This window comes from Capricornis sumatraensis, chromosome 9 (genome assembly GCF_032405125.1).
Source record: "Capricornis sumatraensis isolate serow.1 chromosome 9, serow.2, whole genome shotgun sequence".
NCBI lineage: Eukaryota > Metazoa > Chordata > Mammalia > Artiodactyla > Bovidae > Capricornis > Capricornis sumatraensis.
The window spans coordinates 34,142,093-34,163,301 of NC_091077.1; the positions used below are offsets into that span (position 1 = coordinate 34,142,093).

The window sequence follows — 21,209 nt, forward strand, 5'->3', positions numbered from 1 at the left end:
CTTTTGCTTTCAATGCCAAGGACAGGATATTATATTTAGAAAAACTCTGAAGACTCTATACAAGAACATTAGAACTAATAAATGAATTCAACAAGATAATAGAATATAAGATTAATATACAGAAATCTGTGCATTTCTTCACAGTAACAATGAAATATCAGGAAAAAAATCACTTTTAAAAATCACATTAAAAAAAAATCTATGAATAAAGCTAACCAAGGTGGTGGAAAGACCTATATACTGAGAACTTAAAAACCACTGATAAAGGAAATTGAAGATGATACAAAGAAATGGCAAGATAATCCATGCTCTTGGAGTTGAAAAATTAATATTGTTAAAATGAATATACAACACAAAGCAATCTGCAGATTCACTGCAATCCCTTGCAAATTGTCCATGACATTTTTTTTACAGAGTTATAACATATAATGCAAAAATATACATGGAATCACAAAAGACCAAGAATTGCCAAAGCAACCCTGAGGAAAAAGAACAATGCTTGAGGAATAACCCTCCCAGACTTCAGATAATACTACAAAGCGATAGTAGCCAAAATGGCTGGTATTAGCACAAAAACAGATACACAGATCAATGGAACAGAACAGAGAGCCCAGAAATAAACCTTCAACAAAAGAGGTAAGAATATACAATGGAGAAAAAGACAGTCTCTTCAGCAAGTGGTGTTACAAAAGCTAGATAGATGCATGTAAATCAATGAAGTTAGAAACTCCCTCACACCATACACGAAAATCAACTCAAAATAGCTTAAACGTTTAAATATAAGACACAAAAGGGACCACGGAACTCCTAGAAGAGAACACAGGCAAACATTCTCAGACATAAATCACAATGATATTTTCTTGCCTCAAACTCCCAGGGCAATAGAAATAAAAGCAAAAATAAACAAGTGGAACCTAATCAAATTTATAAGCCTATGCACAGCAAAGGAAACCATAAACAAAACAACAAGACAACCTATGGACTGGGAGAAAATATTTGCAAACAATGCAAACAACAAGGTTTAATTTCCAATATATATAAATAGCTCATATAACTCAATATCAAAAAAACAAAAACAGACAATCCAATCCAAAATCGGAGAGAAGACCTAAATAGACATCTCTCCAGAGAAGAAATATAAACAGTCAATAAGCACATGAAACAATGCTCAATATCACTAAATACTAGAGAAATGAAAATCAAAATGACAATGAGGTATCACTTCATACCAGTCAGCATGGCCAACATCAAAAAGTCTACAAATAATAAATCCTGGAAAGGGTGTGGAGAAAAGAGAACTCTCATCAACTATTGGAAGGTAAACTGGTGCAGCCATTATGGAAAACAGTATGGAGTTTCTTTTAAAAACTAAAAATAGAGTTGCCATATGATTGATAGGAAAAATGAAAACTCTAATTGGAAAAGACACATACACCCCAACATTCATAGCAGCACTATTTACAACAGCCAAGACAAGGCAGCAATCTAAATGTCAATCAATAGATAAATGGATAAAGAAGCTGTGGAGCACACACACACACACACAATAGAATACTACACAGTCATAGAAAAGAATGAAATATTGTCATTTGCAACATCATGGATGGAGTCAGAGATTATCATACTAAGTGAAGTAAGACAAAGAAAGACAAACATTATATAATATCATTTACATGTAGAATCTAAAAAACACTACAAATCAGCTTATTTATAAAGTAGAAATAGACTCACAGACACTGAAAATAAACTTATGGTTACCAAAGGGGGAAGGGGAGAGAGAGAGAAATTAGGAGTATGGGATTAACAGACATACACTACTATATATGGAATAGACAAACAAGGATTTACTATATAGAATAGGGATGGGGTTGGGTCCCCAGGTGGCTCAGTGGTAAGGAACCCACCTGCCAATGCAGGAGATACAGGTTTGATCCCTGGATCAGGAAGATCTCCTGGAGGAGGAAATGGCAATCCACACCAGTATTCTTACCTGCAAAATCCCATGGAAAGAAGAGCCTGGTGGGCTCTGTCCATGGGGTCAGAGTCAGACGCAACTGAGCAACTGAGTAAACACACAGAAACTATAATCAATATCTTGTAAAAACCTATAAAGAAAAAAATCTGAAGTTGTACACCTAACTAACTCAATATTGGAAATCAGTTCAGTTCAGTCGCTCAGTCGTGTCCGACTCTTTGTGACCCCATGGACTGCAGCACGCCAGACCTCCCTGTCCATCGTGAACTCCTGGAATTTACTCAAACTCATGTCCATTGAGTCGGTAATGCCATCCAATCATCTCATCCTCTGTTGTCCCCTTCTCCTCCTGCCCCCAATATTTCCCAGCATCAGGGTCTTCTCAAAGGACTCAGCTTTTTCCATCAGGTGGCCAAAGTATTGGAGTTTAGGCTTCAACATCAGTCCTTCCAATGAATACCCAGGACTGGTCTTTAGGATGGACTAGTTGGGTCTCCTTGCTGTCCAGGGACTCTCAAGAGTCTTCTCCAACACCACAGCTCAAAAGCATCAATTTTTCAGTGCTCAGCTTTCTTTATAGTCCAACTCTCACATCCATGCATGACTACTGGAAAAGCCATAGCCTTGACTAGACGGACATTTGTTGGCAAAGTAATATTTCTGCTTTTTAATATGCTGTCTAGGTTGGTCATAACTTTTCTTCCAAGGAGTAAGCATCTTTTTTCATTGCTGCAGTCACCATCAGCAGTGATTTTGGAGCCCCAGAAAACAAAGTCAGCCACTGTTTCCACTGTTTTCCCATCTATTTGCCATGAAGTGATGGGACCAGATGCCATGATCTTCGTTCTCTGAATGTTGAGCTTTAAGCCAACTTTTTCACTCTCCTCTTTCATTTTTATCAAGAGCCACTTTAATTCTTATTCACTTTCTGCCATAAGGGTGGTGTCATCTGCATATTTGAGGTTATTGATATTTCTCCCAGCAATCTTGGTTCCAGCTTGTGGTTCCTCCAGCTCAGCGTTTCTCATGATGTACTCTGCATATAAAATAAATAAGCAGGATGACAATATACAGCCTCGATGTACTCCTTTTCCTATTTGGAACCAGTCTGTTGTTCCATGTCCAGTTCTAACTGTTGCTTTCTGACTTGCATACAAATTTCTCAAGAGGCACCATCTCTTTCAGAATTTTCCACAGTTTATTATGATTCACACAGTCAAACGCTTTGGCATAGTCAATCAAGCAGAAATAGATGTTTTTCTGGAACTCTCTTGCTCTTTCCATGATCCAGCAGATGTTGGCAATTTGATCTCTGGTTCCTCTGCCTTTTCTAAAACCAGCTTGAACATCTGGAAGTTCATGGTTCATGTATTGCTGAAGCCTGGCTTGCAGAATTTTGAGCATTACTTTACTAGCATGTTAGATGAGTGCAATTGTGTGGTAGTGTGATCATTCTCTGGCATTGCCTTTCTTTGGGATTAGAATGAAAACTGACCTTTTCCAGTTCTGTGGCCACTGCTGAGTTTTCCAAATTTGCTGGCACACTGAGTGCAGCATTTTCACAGCATCATCTTTCAGGATTTGAAATAGCTCAAGTGGAATTCCATCACCTCCACTAGCTTTGTTTGTAGTGATGCTTCCTAAGGCCCACTTGATTTCACATTCCAAGATGTCTGGCTCTAGGTGAGTGATCACACCATCATGATTATCTGGGTTGTGAAGATCTTTTTTGTACAGTTCTTCTGTGTATTCTTGCCACCTCTTCTTAATATCTTCTGTTTCTGTTAGGTCCATACCATTTCTGTCCTTTATTGAGCCTATCTTTGCATGAAATGGTCTCTTGGTATCTTTAATTTTCTTGAAGAGATCTCTAGTCTTCCAATTCTATTGTTTTCCTCTATTTCTTTGCATTGATCACTAAGGAAGGCTTTCTTACCTCTTTGCTATTTTTGGAATTCTGATTCAAATGGGTATATCTTTCCTTTTCTCCTTTGCTTTTCACTTCCCTTCTTTTCACAGCAATTTGTAAGGCCTCCTCAGACAACCATATTGCTTTTTTGCATTTCTTTTTTGAAGGAAGTTAATACAGCCACAATAGGGAAGCAGAGATGTGCCTGCAAACAGGACTCTCTGCTTGGGCAGAACATGCTTGCAAACCAGATGTTCTGCCAAGGAGTCTGGACACAGCCTTGAGTTTAATGGTCCCTTGCAAACGAGGGAACATTCCCTTCCTGTGATAAGGAGGAAGAAAGGGCTCTGGACAGACTCTGCAGAAAACTGGAATTTCACTCCCTTTTGCTGTATGATAACATGTATGCACATGCACTGTACTGAGAAGGCTTAGTCATGCAGTCTGGAATTCTGCCAAGGGGGCTTTTTATAAAAATAAACCGCAGCTTGTTTGCACGGTTCTTTTCCTCTGGCCGGAGTTGTGTCTTTGTCTGTTTCTTGTGTGTGTGTGTTGTCTTTGTGTCATTTCACTCGCAACATCTGGCGCCTAACGTGGGGTTCAAGTGAAACCCAAAGGGTGAGTAACTCCGGGAGGATTTTATATCCATAGCAGGGGAACTTTCGGGAAAATCATGGGGAATTCCTCATCATTACAGACACAATACATGGAGTTAGTCAAAGGACTTCTCCACTCCATAGGCGTTAAGGCCTCGACTCGCCAATTGAGTGAGCTCTTTCGCTTGGTGGAGCAATATTGTTATTGGTTTCAATATCAAACTAAGTTACAGTTAAATTTGAAGGAGTGGAAAATAATTCAAAAAAAGATTGAGAAAGCAACATCAGAAGGGTAATGTGATCCCTTTAAAGTTATGGACTTTATGTAGTGCTATAACACAGGCTTTGACCTTGCTATCTACTGATAGTGAAACTAAATCTAATGTTTCAATGAAGGGAGAGGCAATTTATGAGGATGTGCCAGACGTTGGTGGGGCTTCTGCACCACCTGAAGGTAAGGATACAGGTGAGCCCCCTCCTGTAAATGGTGACATCTGATAGTTCAAAATCAGATTTGGAGGCTTCTTCGGTTTCGTCAGAGGAGGGCAAAGAGATTAAAAAAATGACCCATCTATTCCAGGAGTGGTAGAGATCCCGTAAAGAGGAGAAGAAATTTACACCTTCTGCTCCTCCTTGTGCTTCTCTTTTCCCCACTGCGGTTAATCGGCCCGATGTGGGCAGGGAACATTGTCAGTTCTCCTTTCCTTTGCCTATGCTTCATGACGATGACTTGCCTGCTCCCCCTGGTGGATTTATCGATCCTCCACAATTATTTCCTATTCAGAGACAGCAAAATGCCAATGTGATAAATGTTCAATATACTCCTTTAAAATACAAATTTTTTAAAGATCTTAAAGCTGCAGTAGCGCAATATGGTCCTCAATCCCCCTTTGTTTTGGCTATGTTAAAATCATTGGGAAAAGGCAAATTAATTATTCCGTTAGATTGAGAATCCATTGCCCAAGCTGTCTTGGAGGGTTCTCAATGGTTGCAACTTCGTGAGAATAAAAAGCTAAAAAGCAAGCTCAGATTAATAAAACACAAAATCCCCGTTCCTCTCGAGGACAAGCTAATGGGAGAGGGCCATTATCGAGCTTTAAGAGAACAGGCTCAATACTCTGACCAGAACTTACAACAAGTTCACCAGGTCTTTTTACGAGCATGGCGCCATGTGGTGCCTACTGGCCACGCCCAGCCTTCCTTTGTCAAAACCATGCAGGGTCCCAATGAGACATATACTGATTTTCTAGCAAGATTGAGGGTAGCTATGAAACAAGCTGTAGGAAGGGATGAAATTTCAGAGATATTATTACAAACCTTAGCATTTGAAAATACAAATCCTAAATGTAAGCGTATACTGGGACCATTAAAGGGACAGGGTGCATCTGTGGCTAAACATACTAGAGCCTGCTCGGGAATAGGAGGAACAGAGCATCAGGATAACGTCTTTGCTACAGCTTTGTCCAAAGCTATGAGACCACAAAAGGGAGGTAACTGCTTCCATTGTGGAAAACCTGGTCATATGAGAAGAGAATGTTGGAAATTAAAAGCTGATCAAGGTGCAATTCCTAAAGACAGATCTCTTGCTGGAAAAAATAAGACTCCTCCTAGACCTTGCCGTCGGTGTGGGAAGGGGCTTCATTGGACTAATGAGTGCAAATCTAAAACAGACAAAATGGGCAACCCGATACCGGAAAACTATCCTGCGGGCCCAAGTCCTTGGGGCCCAAAAACAATACCGGGGACTTCTCCTCCCTGCCCTCCTGCCGTCCCACCTACCCCAACCCTGTTCCCCTCCAACAACTGTTACGAGTCAATGCCCCATTAAAAGGACCTCAAATGATGATTTCAGATTTGCAGTCTGCTACTTCAGGGAGTGCTGCTGCTGATTTGCCACTAGCTGAAAATGTTCTTTTGTCACCAGGAGGAAACATTTACAAGTTAAAAACAAATGTATTTGGACCACTGCCTAAGGGCACTTTTGGCTTGATATTAGGCCGTAGCAGTGTGGCTTTGAGAGGTCTAACCATAATTCCTGGGGTAATAGACTCTGACTATGTTGGAAAACTTTTAATTATGGTTTCTACTTCTACCACGCTTTCATTGTTGGCTGGGGAGCATATTGCTCAAATACTTCTCCTACCTTATCATCCTTTTTTGGCTCTTCCTAATAAATGAACAGGAGGCTTTAAACATACTGGGCGACATATATTTTGGAAAATGCTTATCAAAGATTCTCGCCCTGTTCTCTCCCTGATTATACAAAAAAAAAACTTTGAGGGACTAGTAGACACAGGAGCCGACATTTCAGTCATTTCTTCCCAACAATGGCCCCAAGATTTAAAAAAAAAAAAAAAAGCCCTCTAATGCTGACAGGGCTGGGCTCAATTTCAGATGTCTGGAAGAGTACCCATCCCTTGCAATGCCAATTCCATAATGGAAGATCAGTGTTTGTTACCTTTTATATTGTAAACATACCTATCAATATATGGGGAAGAGATCTTCTGTCTCCTTTGGGGGATTCTGTAACCATCCCATCGGAAAACTAGTAGCCCCTGCTCAAATTCCTCAAACACTCCCATTAAAATGGTTAACCAATACTCCAAAATGGGTTGAGCACTGGCCATTACCACAAATGAAGCTCGAGGCGTTAAAACAATTAGTACAAAAACAACTCCAACTTGGTCATATAAAACCCTCTACCTCCCCTTAAAATTCTCCTGTTTTTGTTATTAAAAAAAAAAAATCTAAAAAATAAAAAATGTTAACCGATTTAAGAGAGGTTAATAAATGTATTAAACCTATGAGAGCATTACAATTGGGACTCCCCTCTCCAGCTCTTATTCCTCAAAATTGGTCCTTAATGGTGATAGATCTTAAAGACTGTTTTTTTGTGTTTTTTTTTACCATTCCTCTACAATTGCAAGATAGAGATAAATTTGCTTCTTCAGTTCCTGTTCTTAATCATGCTCAGCCTGTTAAGCGTTATCAATGGACAGTCTTACCACAGGAAATGATAAATAGTCCTACCTTATGCCAAAAATTCGTAGCTCCTTCTTTACGACCCGTCCGTCAAAAATATCCCAATTATATTTTATATCACTATATGGATGATCTCCTATTAGCAGCTCCTAGTATTGCTAAACGTGATGAATTCTTTCTAAAAGTACAGAAGGCTTTAAGACAATACAATTTGCAAATAGCTCCGGAAAAAATTCAAAAAGACTTTCCTATTTTGTATTTAGGGACGGTATTAGAACAACATAAAATAAGGCCCCAAAAGTTGCAAATTCAAAGAGACCACCTCAAAACCTTAAATGATTTTCAAAAGTTATTGAGAGGTATCAATTGGCTACGCCCGGTACTTGGGATTCCTACTTATCAATTACGACATTTGTTTTCTACTTTAGAGGGAGATACAGCTCTGGATAGCCCCCGGACACTAACCCCATTGGCTTTACAGGAACTTCAATTTGTTTAGCAACGACTAAATGAAGGCTTTTTGACTTACTTACATGCGTCTCAACCTATTTCGTTTGTAATATTTCATACCCCTTATTCTCCATCTGGTGTAATCGCTCAAAAAAAAAAGGATTAATAAAATGGGTTTTCTTACCTAACAGCTTTTCCAAAAAACTGACTACATACATGGATAAATTAGCATTCCTTATACAGAAAGGTCGCCATCATATTCTACAGTTGTCAGGATGTGACCCACACCAGATTGTTACTCAATTAACAACTGCTCAAATATCTCAATGTTTACAATTTAACGAAAACTGGCAGCTTTCTCTTGCCTCATTTCCTGGTTCGTTTTCTAATCACTATCCCTCATCTAAATTGATTGATTTTCTTCAAACTAACTCTATGATATCTCAATCCCCAATTTCAGATGTTCCCATTAAGGGACCCACTATTTTTACTGATACAAATAAAAATACTGCTGGATATTGGACCCCAGAAAGTTCTAAGGTTCTCCCCTACTCATTTTCTTCTGTACAGCCCGCTGAGTTGTGGGCTATCTATTTAGTCTTGCAAGATTTTCCCCGACTTCCTATTAACATTGTTTCAGATTCTCCATATGCTGATCTCTCTTGCCTACAGCTTCCCCATGTCTCCCTTCTGCTGACTCTTAAAACAGCTATTGATAAATTGTTTTACCAAGTACAACAATTGCTCTTGCAGCTGTTCAGAGTTAATTTTCTTTACTCACATCCGTGCACATTCTGCCCTTCCTGGACCCTTATCATTCGGAAATGCTACAATTGATGCCTTACTTTATCCTATAGAAGCAGCAAAACAAGAACATCTCTTACAGCATAACAATTCCAAAGGGTTACAAAAATCTCATGCTATCACTCAACGACAAGCTCAAAATATTGTTCATTCTTGTTCCATATGTGCACCCTTTGCTTTGCCGTTTACCCCACCAGGTGTCAACGTGAGAGGACAATAAGCAAATCAGATATGGCAAATGGATGTAATTTACATTTCTTCTTTTGGACAACAAAAATGTGTGCATCATACTATAGATACTTGCACACATTTTCAATGGGCCACTGCATTACATTCTGAAATGGCTGACGCTGTTATTACTCATTTGTTATCTTGTTTTGCAGTTATGGGACTACCAACTGAACTGAAAACTGATAATGCACCTGCCTACCAATCCGCGAAATTAGCTCACTTTTTATCCCAATACCATATAACTCATACTTTTGGTATTCCTTACAATAGTCAAGGGCAAGCTATCATTGAAAGGGCTAATCGTACCTTGCATGAATATCTCAAAAAAATAAAAAAGGGGGAACAGGAGAGATTTATGAAACCAAAAGACATTCTGAATAAAACCTTACTTACCCTAAATTTTTTGAATATTTGGAGCAAGGGAAATCTATCAGCAGCAGAGTTGCATTTTCAAGGGAAAGAAGAGGATAAGAAGATCTTGAATATGCCTATTTGGTATAAAGATAAAGAGAAAGGTTGGATCCCAGCATCATTAATATATCTTGGACGAGGGTATGCTTTCATTTCTGTTAATAATTACAGGTTTTGGACCCCAGCGAGATTGATCAAAATCAACAATGGCTGATCCCCTTGTTCAAAAATTTGAAGAGCTTACTATGCAAAAAAGCTTTACTTTCCTTACAAGGGAAGCAACACCTCCTACGTGGGGTCAAATGAAAAAGTTGACCCAGGAAGCAGAGAAGACGTTAATGAAGGCGGGGCAACCTCTGAATCCTACCAACCTTTTGCTTGCCATGATGGCAATGGTAACATCTCAGGTAATCGGTGTATCAGCAAGTAATTATACATATTGGGCATATGTACCTAATCCCCCATTAGTAAGAGCAGTTTCCTGGGGGGAACCAGAAGTGCAGGTATGCACTAATGAGACTGCCTTCTTTCCCCCACCAGCTTGTGGGGGAATAGAACAACTATCTCATCATAAACAACAATATAATATTAGTAATTTGACCATTGCAGTGGAAGGTATTCCTTTGTGCATAGGAGGACATCCTTTTTGTCTGTCCACCAGGGAACATTCTCACCATTCCTATAATACATGGGGGTAAAGTATAATAATTATCATTTTGCTACTTTTACTGTGCTTGTTTCTACCAGGGGATTTAACACCTCAACAGAACCGATAGACATTCATAACGGAATACATATGTCACTATGTCCTGTTAACTTTTTTGCTCCTTCTTTAGAATCTTTGGAAGGGGAAAGTTGCCGAGGTCATTGACCCTTTAAAGTCATGAATTATTCTGGGTCTATCATTGTAGATTGGAGTCCAGATCATGGGCAATTCTTAGAAAAATGGTCAAATAAATCTCTTAGGTAGCATGATGCAAATAGTACTTTGATGGGCAATGGTAATGAAACAATTAAATGGCAGCAACTTGCACTTGTCCCTCCTCAATCACAATTGCAAGGATATCCGCACATTCGAGGGGATATTTGGAAACTATGGGCAGTTTCTGGTAATCTCACTATATGGTCAGGAAACTATACTTTGGATAGTGGCGACTCCTTGGGTCCATTTCATGTTAATTTACATGTTAATAAATCTTATTCCGCAATGGCATGTGTAAAATATCCTTTTACACTGTTATATGGGAATTGGACTTGGAATGATACTGCGGGGTCTGTGTCATGTGACTACTGCAATTTAACTCAATGTGTAAATCAGTCTTAGTGGGAAGAATTTGAAAGACAAGCTAATAACTCCAATTTTTCGTTAGTAATTGTTAAAACTCGGACAGAAGTATGGTTACCTATAAATCTGACTTGGCCGTAGTCAGATTCTTTTGCTGTTTCTCATCTAGTAACCGCTGTACAGACTTTGCTACATCGATCTCGACGTATGCTTGGTGTGGCCATTGCTTCAATTCTAGCAGTTGCGGCAATAACTGCAACAGCAGCAGTGGTAGGCCTTGCATTACACCAAGGAATTCAAACAGCTGATTTTGTTTGGGACTGACATAAAGACTCTCATTTGTTATGGTAACAACAGCGAGATCTGGATGCACAACTTGCTACCAACGTGCTCAATCTTCAACACACTGTTTCCTGGCTTGGGGATCAATTAACTGTTTTATCTACACGAAGTGTATTGAAATGTGATTGAAATTCTTCTGTTTTGTATAATACCTGTACCATTTAACATGAGTGAGGGATGGGAAAGAGTAAAACGATCTTGGACTGGGCATCAAAATCTCACTACGGAGATTATGGACCTGGAACGACAAATTTTGTCTGCTTTTAGCAGGACTTTACCTGATATTATGGGGTCTGATTTGTTGAAAAGTCTTCAAGAGGGAATGACTAATTTAAATCCATTAGGGCATGTATCCACACTAATTGGGACTACATTTGGGAACACTGTGTTTATATTACTTTTATGTTGTATTGCTTTTCTAGTCTTCCAGCAATGGCGGAAAGGGAAACAACTAAAGCACAAAGCAGAGAAGATCCAGACCATGCTACAATTTATTAAGGCAAATAAAAAAGGGGGAGATGAAGGAAGTTAATACGGCCACAATAGGGAAGCGGAGATGTGCCTGCAAATGGGACTCTCTGCTCGGGCAGAACGTGCTTGCAAACAAGATGTTCTGCCAAGGAGTCTGGACACAGCCTTGAGTTTAATGGTCCCTTGCAAACGAGGGAACATTCCCTTCCTGTGATAAGGAGGAAGAAAGGGCTCTGGACAGACTCTGCAGTAAACAGGAATTTCACTCCCTTTTGCTGTACGATAACATGTATGCACATGCGCCGTACTGAGAAGGCTTAGTCATGCAGTCTGGAATTCTGCCAAGGTGGCTTTTTATAAAAATAAACCACAGCTTGTTTGCGCGGTTCTTTTCCTCCAGCCGGAGTTGTGTCTTTGTCTGTTTCTTGTGTGTGTGTCTTGTCTTTGTGTCATTTCGCTTGCAACATTTTTCTTGGGGATGGTCTTGATCCATGTCTCCTGTACAATGTCATGAACCTCTGTCCATAGTTCATCAGGCACTCTATCAGACCTAGTCCCTTAAATCTATTTCTCACTTCCACTGTATAATCAATTGTAAGGGATTTGATTTAGGTCATACCTGAATGGTCTAGTGGTTTTCCCCACTTTCTTCAATTTAAGTCTGAATTTGGCAATAAGCAGTTCATGATCTGAGCCACACTCAGCTCCCAGTCTTGTTTTTGCTGACTATATAGAGCTTCTCCATTTTTGGCTGCAAAGAATATAATCAATCTGATTTCAGTGTTGGCCATCTGGTGATGTCCATGTGTAGAGTCTTCTCTGGTGTTGTTGGAAAAGGGTGTTTGCTAAGACCAGTGTGTTCTCTTGGCAAAACTCTATTAGCCTTTGCCCTGCTCCATTCTGTACTCCAAGGCCAAATTTGCCTGTTATTCCAGGTGTTTCTTGACTACCTACTTTTGCATTCCAGTCCCCTATAATGAAAGGGACATCTTTTTTGACTGTTAGTTCTAAAAGGTCTTTAGGTATTCACAGAAACGTTCGACTTCAGCTTCTTCAGCATTACTGGTTAGGGCATAGACTTGGTTTACCGAGATATTGAAACAAACAGAGATTATTCTTCGTTTTTGACATTGCATCCAAGTACTGCATTTCAGACTCTTGTTGACTATGATGGCTACTCCATTTCTTCTAAGGGATTCCTGCCCACAGTGGTAGATATAATGGTCATCTGAGTTAAATTCACCCATTCCAGTCCATTTTAGTTCACTCAATCATAGAATATCTACGTTCACTCTTGCCATCTCCTGTTTGACCACTTCCAATTTGCCTTGATTCATGGACCTAACATTTCAGGTTCCTATGCAATATTGCTCTTTACAATATCAGACATTGCTTCTAACACCAGTCACATCCACAACTGGGTGCTGTTTTTGCTTTGGCTCTATCCCTTCATTCTTTCTGGAGTTATTTCTCCACTGATCTCCAGTAGCATATTGGGCACCTACAGACCTGGGGAGTTCATCTTTCAGTGTCCTATCTTTTTGCCTTTTCATACTGTTCATGAAGTTCTCAAGGCAAGAATACTGAAGTGGTTTGCAATTCCCTTCTCCAGTGGACCACATTTTGTCAGGACTCTCCATCATGACGTGTCCATCTTGGGTGGCCCTCATGGCATGGCTTAGTTTCATTTAGTTAGACAAGGCTGTGGGCCATGTGATAAGATTGGCTAGTTTTCTGTGATTGGGGTTTCAGTCTGTCTGCCCGCTGATATCCTCTCTCAGAGCCTACTGTCTTACTGTTTTGTAAGTAATTGATACTATAAATCAACGACTGCTAAATTTTTAAAGAAAATCTGAAAACACACAAAGACCTTTATCTTGCCTTAAAATGGAATTCTATTATAGCAACGTATGTAAATGAGTACAATACGAAAATTCATGTTAAAATTGGGGCATCAATAAATCAAAGAGAAAATAATGAAGTGTAAAAGACATCAAAGTAGCCTCTACGCATTTAATTTTCCTTACAACTTATAAATGCTATCCCAATTCTAAAGAGACTAGACTTGGGTGAAAATTTTTTATTATGAAGACATTGGTCTAAGGACGGAAGGATAATCATGTGCCAGCTTACAATTCCTTGTAAAAATAATAACATGAAAAATTAGTAGAAAATAAAAATCTGAAAGTTATCTGGATTCTGAAAATGTTAAGCAATTCTCCCTGTACCGTAATTTTGATCATTTTTGCTGGATTATTTCTGCATATTTAGGCAAAGAGAGTATTTAATTTTCCTGTTGTAATTAAGAACATAGTACATCCTTCAGAGCTTGGCATAGTCTTTAAGAATCATCTGGAGCTTCTGGCTCAGCAAGATATTCCCTCTGGCCTTCAGTCTGCCACTAAAGAACGCCTGGAAAGGAGAAAGGGAAAACAGAGTACCAACCTTTATTACATCACAGTTTCTATCTTTTTAAAAAAGATCATTGTTAAGACTGAATACAACTGAGTTAATAACTCCAGACAACAAAGGTAACTTTTATCTAGCAATGATAGTTTAATGATTATAGATAGCACCCAATTTTTAGATATCTAAGAAAAAATAACAATGCCTTGTATATTTTAGAAAACCATAGAATGGAAAGATCTGGTGGTTCTGCTTCAACCTATGCTACTGGCTTTAATCTATGTTCTTAAATGTGAATTTGAGACCATATGAATAAAAGGCTTTACTGTATTACTAACAATAAAAACACTCAATTCAGAACTTTTAAAAATAGATTTAAAATATTTACTATATATTCATGAAACAGAAGGCCATATAGTGGCAAAATAAGATAGTCTAACAAAGTGATACATAGATCCTGGGCTGTAGCATCAGAATGCCTGGGTTAAAATCTAGGCTCTGCCACTAAATGGAAGGTGAGCTTGGACAAACGACTTAACCTCTCTGAGCTCTGGCCTCCTTATCTATAAAGAGTATGACAACAGCACCTAAATAGCAGCTTTGTTGTATGAGTTGAATGAAACAGTGTGTAAAGTTCTTTGCTTAGCGCCTGACATGGAAGTAGGTACTAAACTCATTATTACAAGTAAAAGGCCATCATGTTAAAACACTAAGAGCTCCAGTTCTTTTCTGACTTGACAAAAGAAATTTGTGCAATTTCTCCTGTTCTACTCTGTTCAGTTTCTGTTCAATTTCTACTGTTCACTAACAGTAAAATAAAAACGATAAAACACATATAGCTTACTGAGAAAATAAGATATGGAATATGAAGTGAAAAGAAGTCTCTAGATTTTTAGCTAGATTGAAAAAAATAGTAATATCCATGCATATGTAACATTACAAAGCAGCCCCACAAATAAAATGTCACTTGAGAAGCACAGCCATCAACCTGAACTGGGCATACCAGCAAAAGAGATGTTCAGAAAGCTTAAAAACATGCTCAAGACCATAGTGCCAGCAACAAATAGGCCAGGACTTGAATTTGAGTGCTCTCTGCTTAACAGTGTCTCCTGATCATTAAATAGCAGCAACTTAATCTGTGTACCAAATCCTCAACACCTGGAGGAAAAGCAAAAACTACTTAAACTTTTAATCCCAAAATTAATACAGGATAATTTCATTCAATCAGGATCAAGTGCTAAGCTTCCAAACTGGAGACTGGAATTTTAAAACTAAGACTGCTTTCACTGTGAAGCTACAGAAATGATGGTCTGCAACTCCTGCAGAGAGTCACTACTGAGACCTGCTTGCCAGGTGCTACAATCTGAGAGGGACTTACCAACCAATAAGAACACCTATTTCCTTGAAGTAAGTACACCAATATTTGGTGGTTGCTATCGAGTAGCAGAATTTTGTATGTAAATCTCTGTTCCTAGTTGACTCTTAGAACAGGTTCCTAGAAGAAGAATTACTGAATCATGGCATTTAGATTTTCTTGACCATACTGCCATTATCATGGTTTTCAAACTTTGTTCCTCAGTGCACTAGGGCACTGCAGTGAACTCAAACACACTTTGGAGTATTTAAACTTTCTGAAGGAAATATAGTGACATTGGTCAGAAAACAAAAAACTACTCTTGTTTAGATCTATTTAATAAACTGAACCATTAGGTATTTCTTTTAGCCTAGAAATGCCATTAAACTTTTTTACTGAACTGTTAAGTTACCATAAAAGAAGTCAGGGAAACTCTCACAGTGCTTTCCAGAAAGATGGCATCAAATTAATATTCCTTCTAGCTATGTGTAAATTCTTTTATCCCAACCTTAATACTACTATTTTTCCAATCTTCGAAAATCTGAGGCAAAAATGACATGCTTTAATTTGCATGTTTTAGATACTGGGAAAAATTAGTCATTGTTCTCGTGTATGTTAGTCATTTCTCTCTCTCATTAATTATTGGTTCATGTCTTTTGCTCATTTTTTTACACTGAGGTCTTGGTGTTGCTCATAGTTTTTATAGGTTATTGACACCAATATACTATGTACCATCATTTTTTTCCCGAGGTTTATGGAATGTCTTATAGAGGGAGTCTGACAAGCAGAAGTTTTACATTTCTACACAGCCTAAACTACTATTATTGAGCTTATGTTCCTTATTTCTACCCTTGCTTTAATCTATTCAAGTATTAACTGAGAATCTAAAGTACCCTAGACAATAATTTATGCTAGAAAAGAGACATCTCTCCCTGTTCTCAGGGTGCTAACATTACAATAGGGAAGTCAAAAAAACAAAATGTGAACAAGTAATTAAAGACTTATAAATGCTATTAAGGAGGTTATGAAAAACTACAACAGGAGGGAACTACTCTGGATAAAACAAAGCCAGTCCTACAAAAAGACAGGGATTGAAATTCCAGAAAAGGCAAATATATAGACATTGAAGGAATAAAAATTGATGGGAAGGAACTAAGAGAAAGGCAATGTAAACTGATTTAGTATAATTGATACGGCAAGCAGCGTAGGATGAGACTGGGAGATAAGCAAGGGAAGCGTCACAAACAATATAATAACACGTAGTTTAGATTTTATCTAAGTGCAAAAGAAAATCCTGGAGGCTTTTATCAGGTGGAATAACCGATAATCTGATTTTATTCTTAAGAGATTGTTCTGGCTCCCATGTGAACAGATTGGTGGAAAGGCAAGACTAAGTGTAGTAAGACCAGTCAGAAAGCCAGGTGAGAGATGATGGAAACTTGGGTCATGATGATATCCCTAGTGATGAAGAGAAGAAAATGAATACTAAAGATACATTTTGGAGAAATAACAAACAGGATTAAGGATAGAAAGGATACAAAGGTAAAGAAAAAAGCCAAGACAATTCTTGTATTATTGAGCATACTTATTTCAGTAGACAGATAATTGTGCCATTTCCTGAAAACAGACTCGGGGGAGAAAATTAAAACACAAGTTCTAAATGGGGCATAATAAAGTGTCCCATCAGAGATGCAAGAAGAGAGCAGGTTATATCACTATGGAACTCAGAGAAGATGACTGAGTGAGACAATTAAATCTGCAAGATGACAACATATAGATGGCCCTAAATACCACAGGATAGATGGACTCATTTAGGATAGATGGACTCATTTAGGAGTATTATTTAGAGAAGAGTCCTGAAATGAGCTCTCAGAAATACCAAAACCCAATGGCTGGGGGTAAAAGAAGAAGACACCACAGGAGATTAAGAATAGCCAAAGGTGGAAAAAGCAAAATGGGAAAATAAGATGTCATAAAAGGCAATGGATGAAATTATTTCAAAAAGTTGGTGGTTAACTGAGTTAAATGCTACTAAAAGGCTGAGAAAGACCTAGACAGAGAAATATTCACTGGACTTAGGAGTTTTACGGTGTAGTACATCAAAGCTTTATATTGTCAACTTGCTTATTTAATTTATATGCAGAGTACATCATGAGAAAAGCTGAGCTGGAAGAAGCACAAGCTGGAATCAAGATTGCCGGGAGAAATATCAATAACCTCAGATATGCAGATGACACCACCCTTATGGCAGAAAGTGAAGAGGAACTAAAAAGCCTCTTGATAAGAGTGAAAGAGGAGAGTGAAAAAGTTGGCTTAAAGCTCAACATTCAGAAAATGAAGATCATGGCATCCGGTCCCATCACTTCATGGGAAATAGATGGGGAAACAGTGGACAGTGTCAGACTTTATTTTTTGGGGCTCCAAAATCACTGCAGATGGTGATTGCAGCCATGAAATTAGAAGACGCTTACTCCTTGGAAGGAAAGTTATGACCAACCTAGATAGCATATTCAAAAGCAGAGACATTACTTTGCCGACTAAGGTCCGTCTAGTCAAGGCTATGGTTTTTCCAATGGTCAAGAATGGATGTGAGAGTTGGACTGTGAAGAAAGCTGAGCGCTGAAGAATTGATGCTTTTGAACTGTGGTGTTGGAGAAGACTCTTGAGAGTCCCTTGGACTGCAAGGAAATCCAACCAGTCCATTCTAAAGGAGATCAGTCCTGGGATTTCTTTGGAAGGAATGATGCTGAAGCTGAAACTCCACTACTTTGGCCACCTCATGAGAAGAGTTGACTCATTGGAAAAGACTCTGATGCTGGGAGGGATTGGGGGCAGGAGGAGAAGGGGACGACAGAGGATGAGATGGCTGGATGGCATCACCGACTTGATGGATGTCAGTCTGAGTGAATTCCGGGAGATGGTGATGGACAGGGAGGCCTGGTGTGCTGCAATTCATGGGGTCACAAAGAGTCAGACACGACTAAGTGACTGAACTGACTGAACTGATGGTGTCGTGTCTTATGTTTAAGTCTTCAAGTCCTTTTGAGTTTATTTTTAACCTTTTTTTTAAACGTAGCCACTATGTAATTTTTGATTACATATGTGGCTCACATTATTATATGGGGCTTCACCTCTTGGCTCAGATGGTAATGAATCTGCCTGCAACACAGGAGACCCAGGTTCAATCCCTGAGTCGGGAAGATTTCCTGAAGAAGGGAATGGCTACCTACTCCAGTATTCTTGCCTGGAGAATCGCATGGTTTCAATTACGTATGTAGCTCACATTGTATGTCTAACGTGTCTAATATTAAAACCAGGACAGCACTGGTTTAGACAATTCTTTTGTGAAAAGGAAAAAGATTTGATATAGCATGCTGGATGGGGATTGCTTTAAGATCCGTGTTAGCTTGCTTCTGTGCTGTAGGACACTTACATCATGAAATGAAAGAGAATGATGTAGAAAAAAAGCGGAAGGAGAGCAACAATGACTTTAAGTAGATACTTGGATGAGAAATGAAGACGTCTTTGACAGAAAGAGGGAGACTTCCTTCAATGTAATATACAGGAAAAAAAGAAGATCAATGCAGATGCTGATGGGATTCTCTGATAGCTCAGATGCTAAAGAATCCACCTGCGAAGTGGGAGACCCAGGTTTGATCCCTGGGTCGGGAAGATCCCCTGGAGAAGGGATGGCTACCCACTCCAGTATTCTTGCCTGGAGAATTCCATGGACAGAAGAGCCTGGCAGGCTATAGTTCATGGGATCACAAAGAGTCAGATATGATGAGCAACTAATACACACACATGTAGATGCCAATAGAATAGATCTGGTGATAGGAAAGTAAATATTTTCATCTGAGGTCTTTCTTTTTTTCCCCAAAGAAGCATGAAGAAAGGTCAGCAGCTGAAGACAAATATGAAAAACACATCTCAGACAATAGGAATGGAAGCTTAGTGGAAAATCACAGTAAGATTGCTAGACAGTGCTTAAAGACTATTTGAGATTTGTAATCAAAATTTGGGGCTTCCCTGGTGGCTTAGTGATAAAGAACCCGCTGGCCAATGCAGGAGACGCAGGTCCAATTTCTGGGTCATAAAGATTCCCTTGGAGAAGGAAATGGCAACCCACTCCAGTATTCTTACCTGGACAATCCCATGGACAAAGGAATCTGGTGGGTTACAGTCCATGGAGTCGCAAAAGAGTTGGACATGGCTTAGCAAATAAACAACAAAAATCAAAATTTTAAAGGGAATCCAACTTGTCTAGTTGTACAGTTTTCCTCCTAACTCCTTCCTCTATTCTGGTACAGATAGAAAGATGGCAGAGAGTAAAGTTAAAATAGGGTGGAATTTTCTACCCAAGTAAGATGAGAGATATACAGGGAGATGAGGATATTTTCAAGGGAGATATTATGATGTACCACAAAATCTAAGCTGAACAAGAAGAGACAAAAAGACAGAATGGCGTTGACGGACACAAAGTGGTGGTGTCAACAAACTGGAGGCATCTGAAGTTCAAGAGCAGTAGTAAGACTCACAAAACAAAAACAAGCAAGGGATGGTATTGGAAAATGGTGATGTTTTGAAATAGATATTGGAATTTGTACGTTTTATGCTTCCAATAAAGACAAAAGCTGATACAGAATGGACTGAAAGATAATTTGAAATAGTATCAATAAACTAAGAGTCATCTGGTTAGAGAAGTCATTTTTATGAATGCTGAAGGAAGCCACCAAGGTTGACAAGAGTTGGTGCAGAGAGAGACTGTACACTAGGATATAAGCTGTTTGATAGCTGAAGAACAGGGGTGTTGGCACCAAGGTGGGGCAGAACATAACTGAGCCAAGTGAGTTTAGAAAACCTCTAGTATTAATTAGAACTTCTATAAAGACTAGATCTTTCAGAATAATAAACAGCTATGTTTTTGTCAAGTTTTGCCTCTGCTTTAATTATTTCACATTTAATTCCATTCTGTCTGGTATTGACAGAATGGTACACAGAATGACACAAAGCACTATCGTTTACTATGCAACTTCCCATTATCATTCACCCCCAAAGACCTGATATTCCTAATGATTATATAAATGTTACATAAAGGTTTCCCTAAATCCTACATTTAATCCTTTAAAGGCATCTCAAATATATCTTATAAAAGAACACTTAATTATTCACTGACTAGCCATAATGACCTTTATTTTTTTTTGTCATTGAAACATTTATTTATTTATTTTTTTAATTTTATTTTTACTTTATTTTACTTTACAATACTGTATTGGTTTTGCCATACATTGACATGAATCCACCACGGGTGTACATGTGTTCCCAAACATGAACCCCCCTCCCACCTCCCTCCCCATAACATCTCTCTGGGTCATCCCCGTGCACCAGCCCCAAGCATCCTGTATCCTGCATCGGACATAGACTGGCGATTCATTTCTTACATGATAGTATACATGTTTCACAATCCAGAGCTCAACAGCTTCCTATCACATATAAGATCTAAACTCCTCACCAACATCTACAAGGTCCAGTATGATTAACTCATGCCTACTTTTCCCTCTTCCCCTCATGTCTCTCTCCCCACTGCTCATTTTGTTGGCCTCCTCACAGTTATTATATCCAATAAGCAGAGCCACTGGTGCCTCCAGCCTTTGCACTGGTTGTTTCTTTAGCCTTATGGTTCATTTCCTCATCTTCACTTTGTTCAGGTCTCTATCAAGTCTTTTTGGACAACCCTATCTAATATAGTGCCTCCATCCTGTCACATTCTAATCCAAGAGTTGGCAAACTACAGCCCAAAGGCCAAAACCAGTCTGTTGCCTGTTTTCGGTCATAAACAAATTTGATTGGAACTCAGCTACATCCATTGGTTATATATATACATATATATAATCCATGCTACTTTAACTCTATAAATGGCAGAACCAAATAGGTGCAACAGAGATCATCTGACCTGCAAAGCTTAGAATATTTACAATGGGACCCTTTACAGA

The 21,209-nt window shown here is 38.9% G+C and overlaps 1 protein-coding gene across 1 annotated transcript in view; it reads right to left on the reverse strand.

Moving 5' to 3' along the window:
• Positions 1–13,461: 13,461 nt before the first annotated feature.
• HSD17B4 (hydroxysteroid 17-beta dehydrogenase 4) overlaps positions 13,462–21,209 on the reverse strand; it is a 99,286-nt gene continuing 91,538 nt past the window's right edge. Inside the window, exon 24 of the mRNA XM_068981483.1 lies at positions 13,462–13,868. Within this exon, the coding sequence (XP_068837584.1) occupies positions 13,779–13,868 (90 nt within the window). The 3' untranslated portion in view covers positions 13,462–13,778. The remainder of the gene's footprint in view (positions 13,869–21,209) is intronic.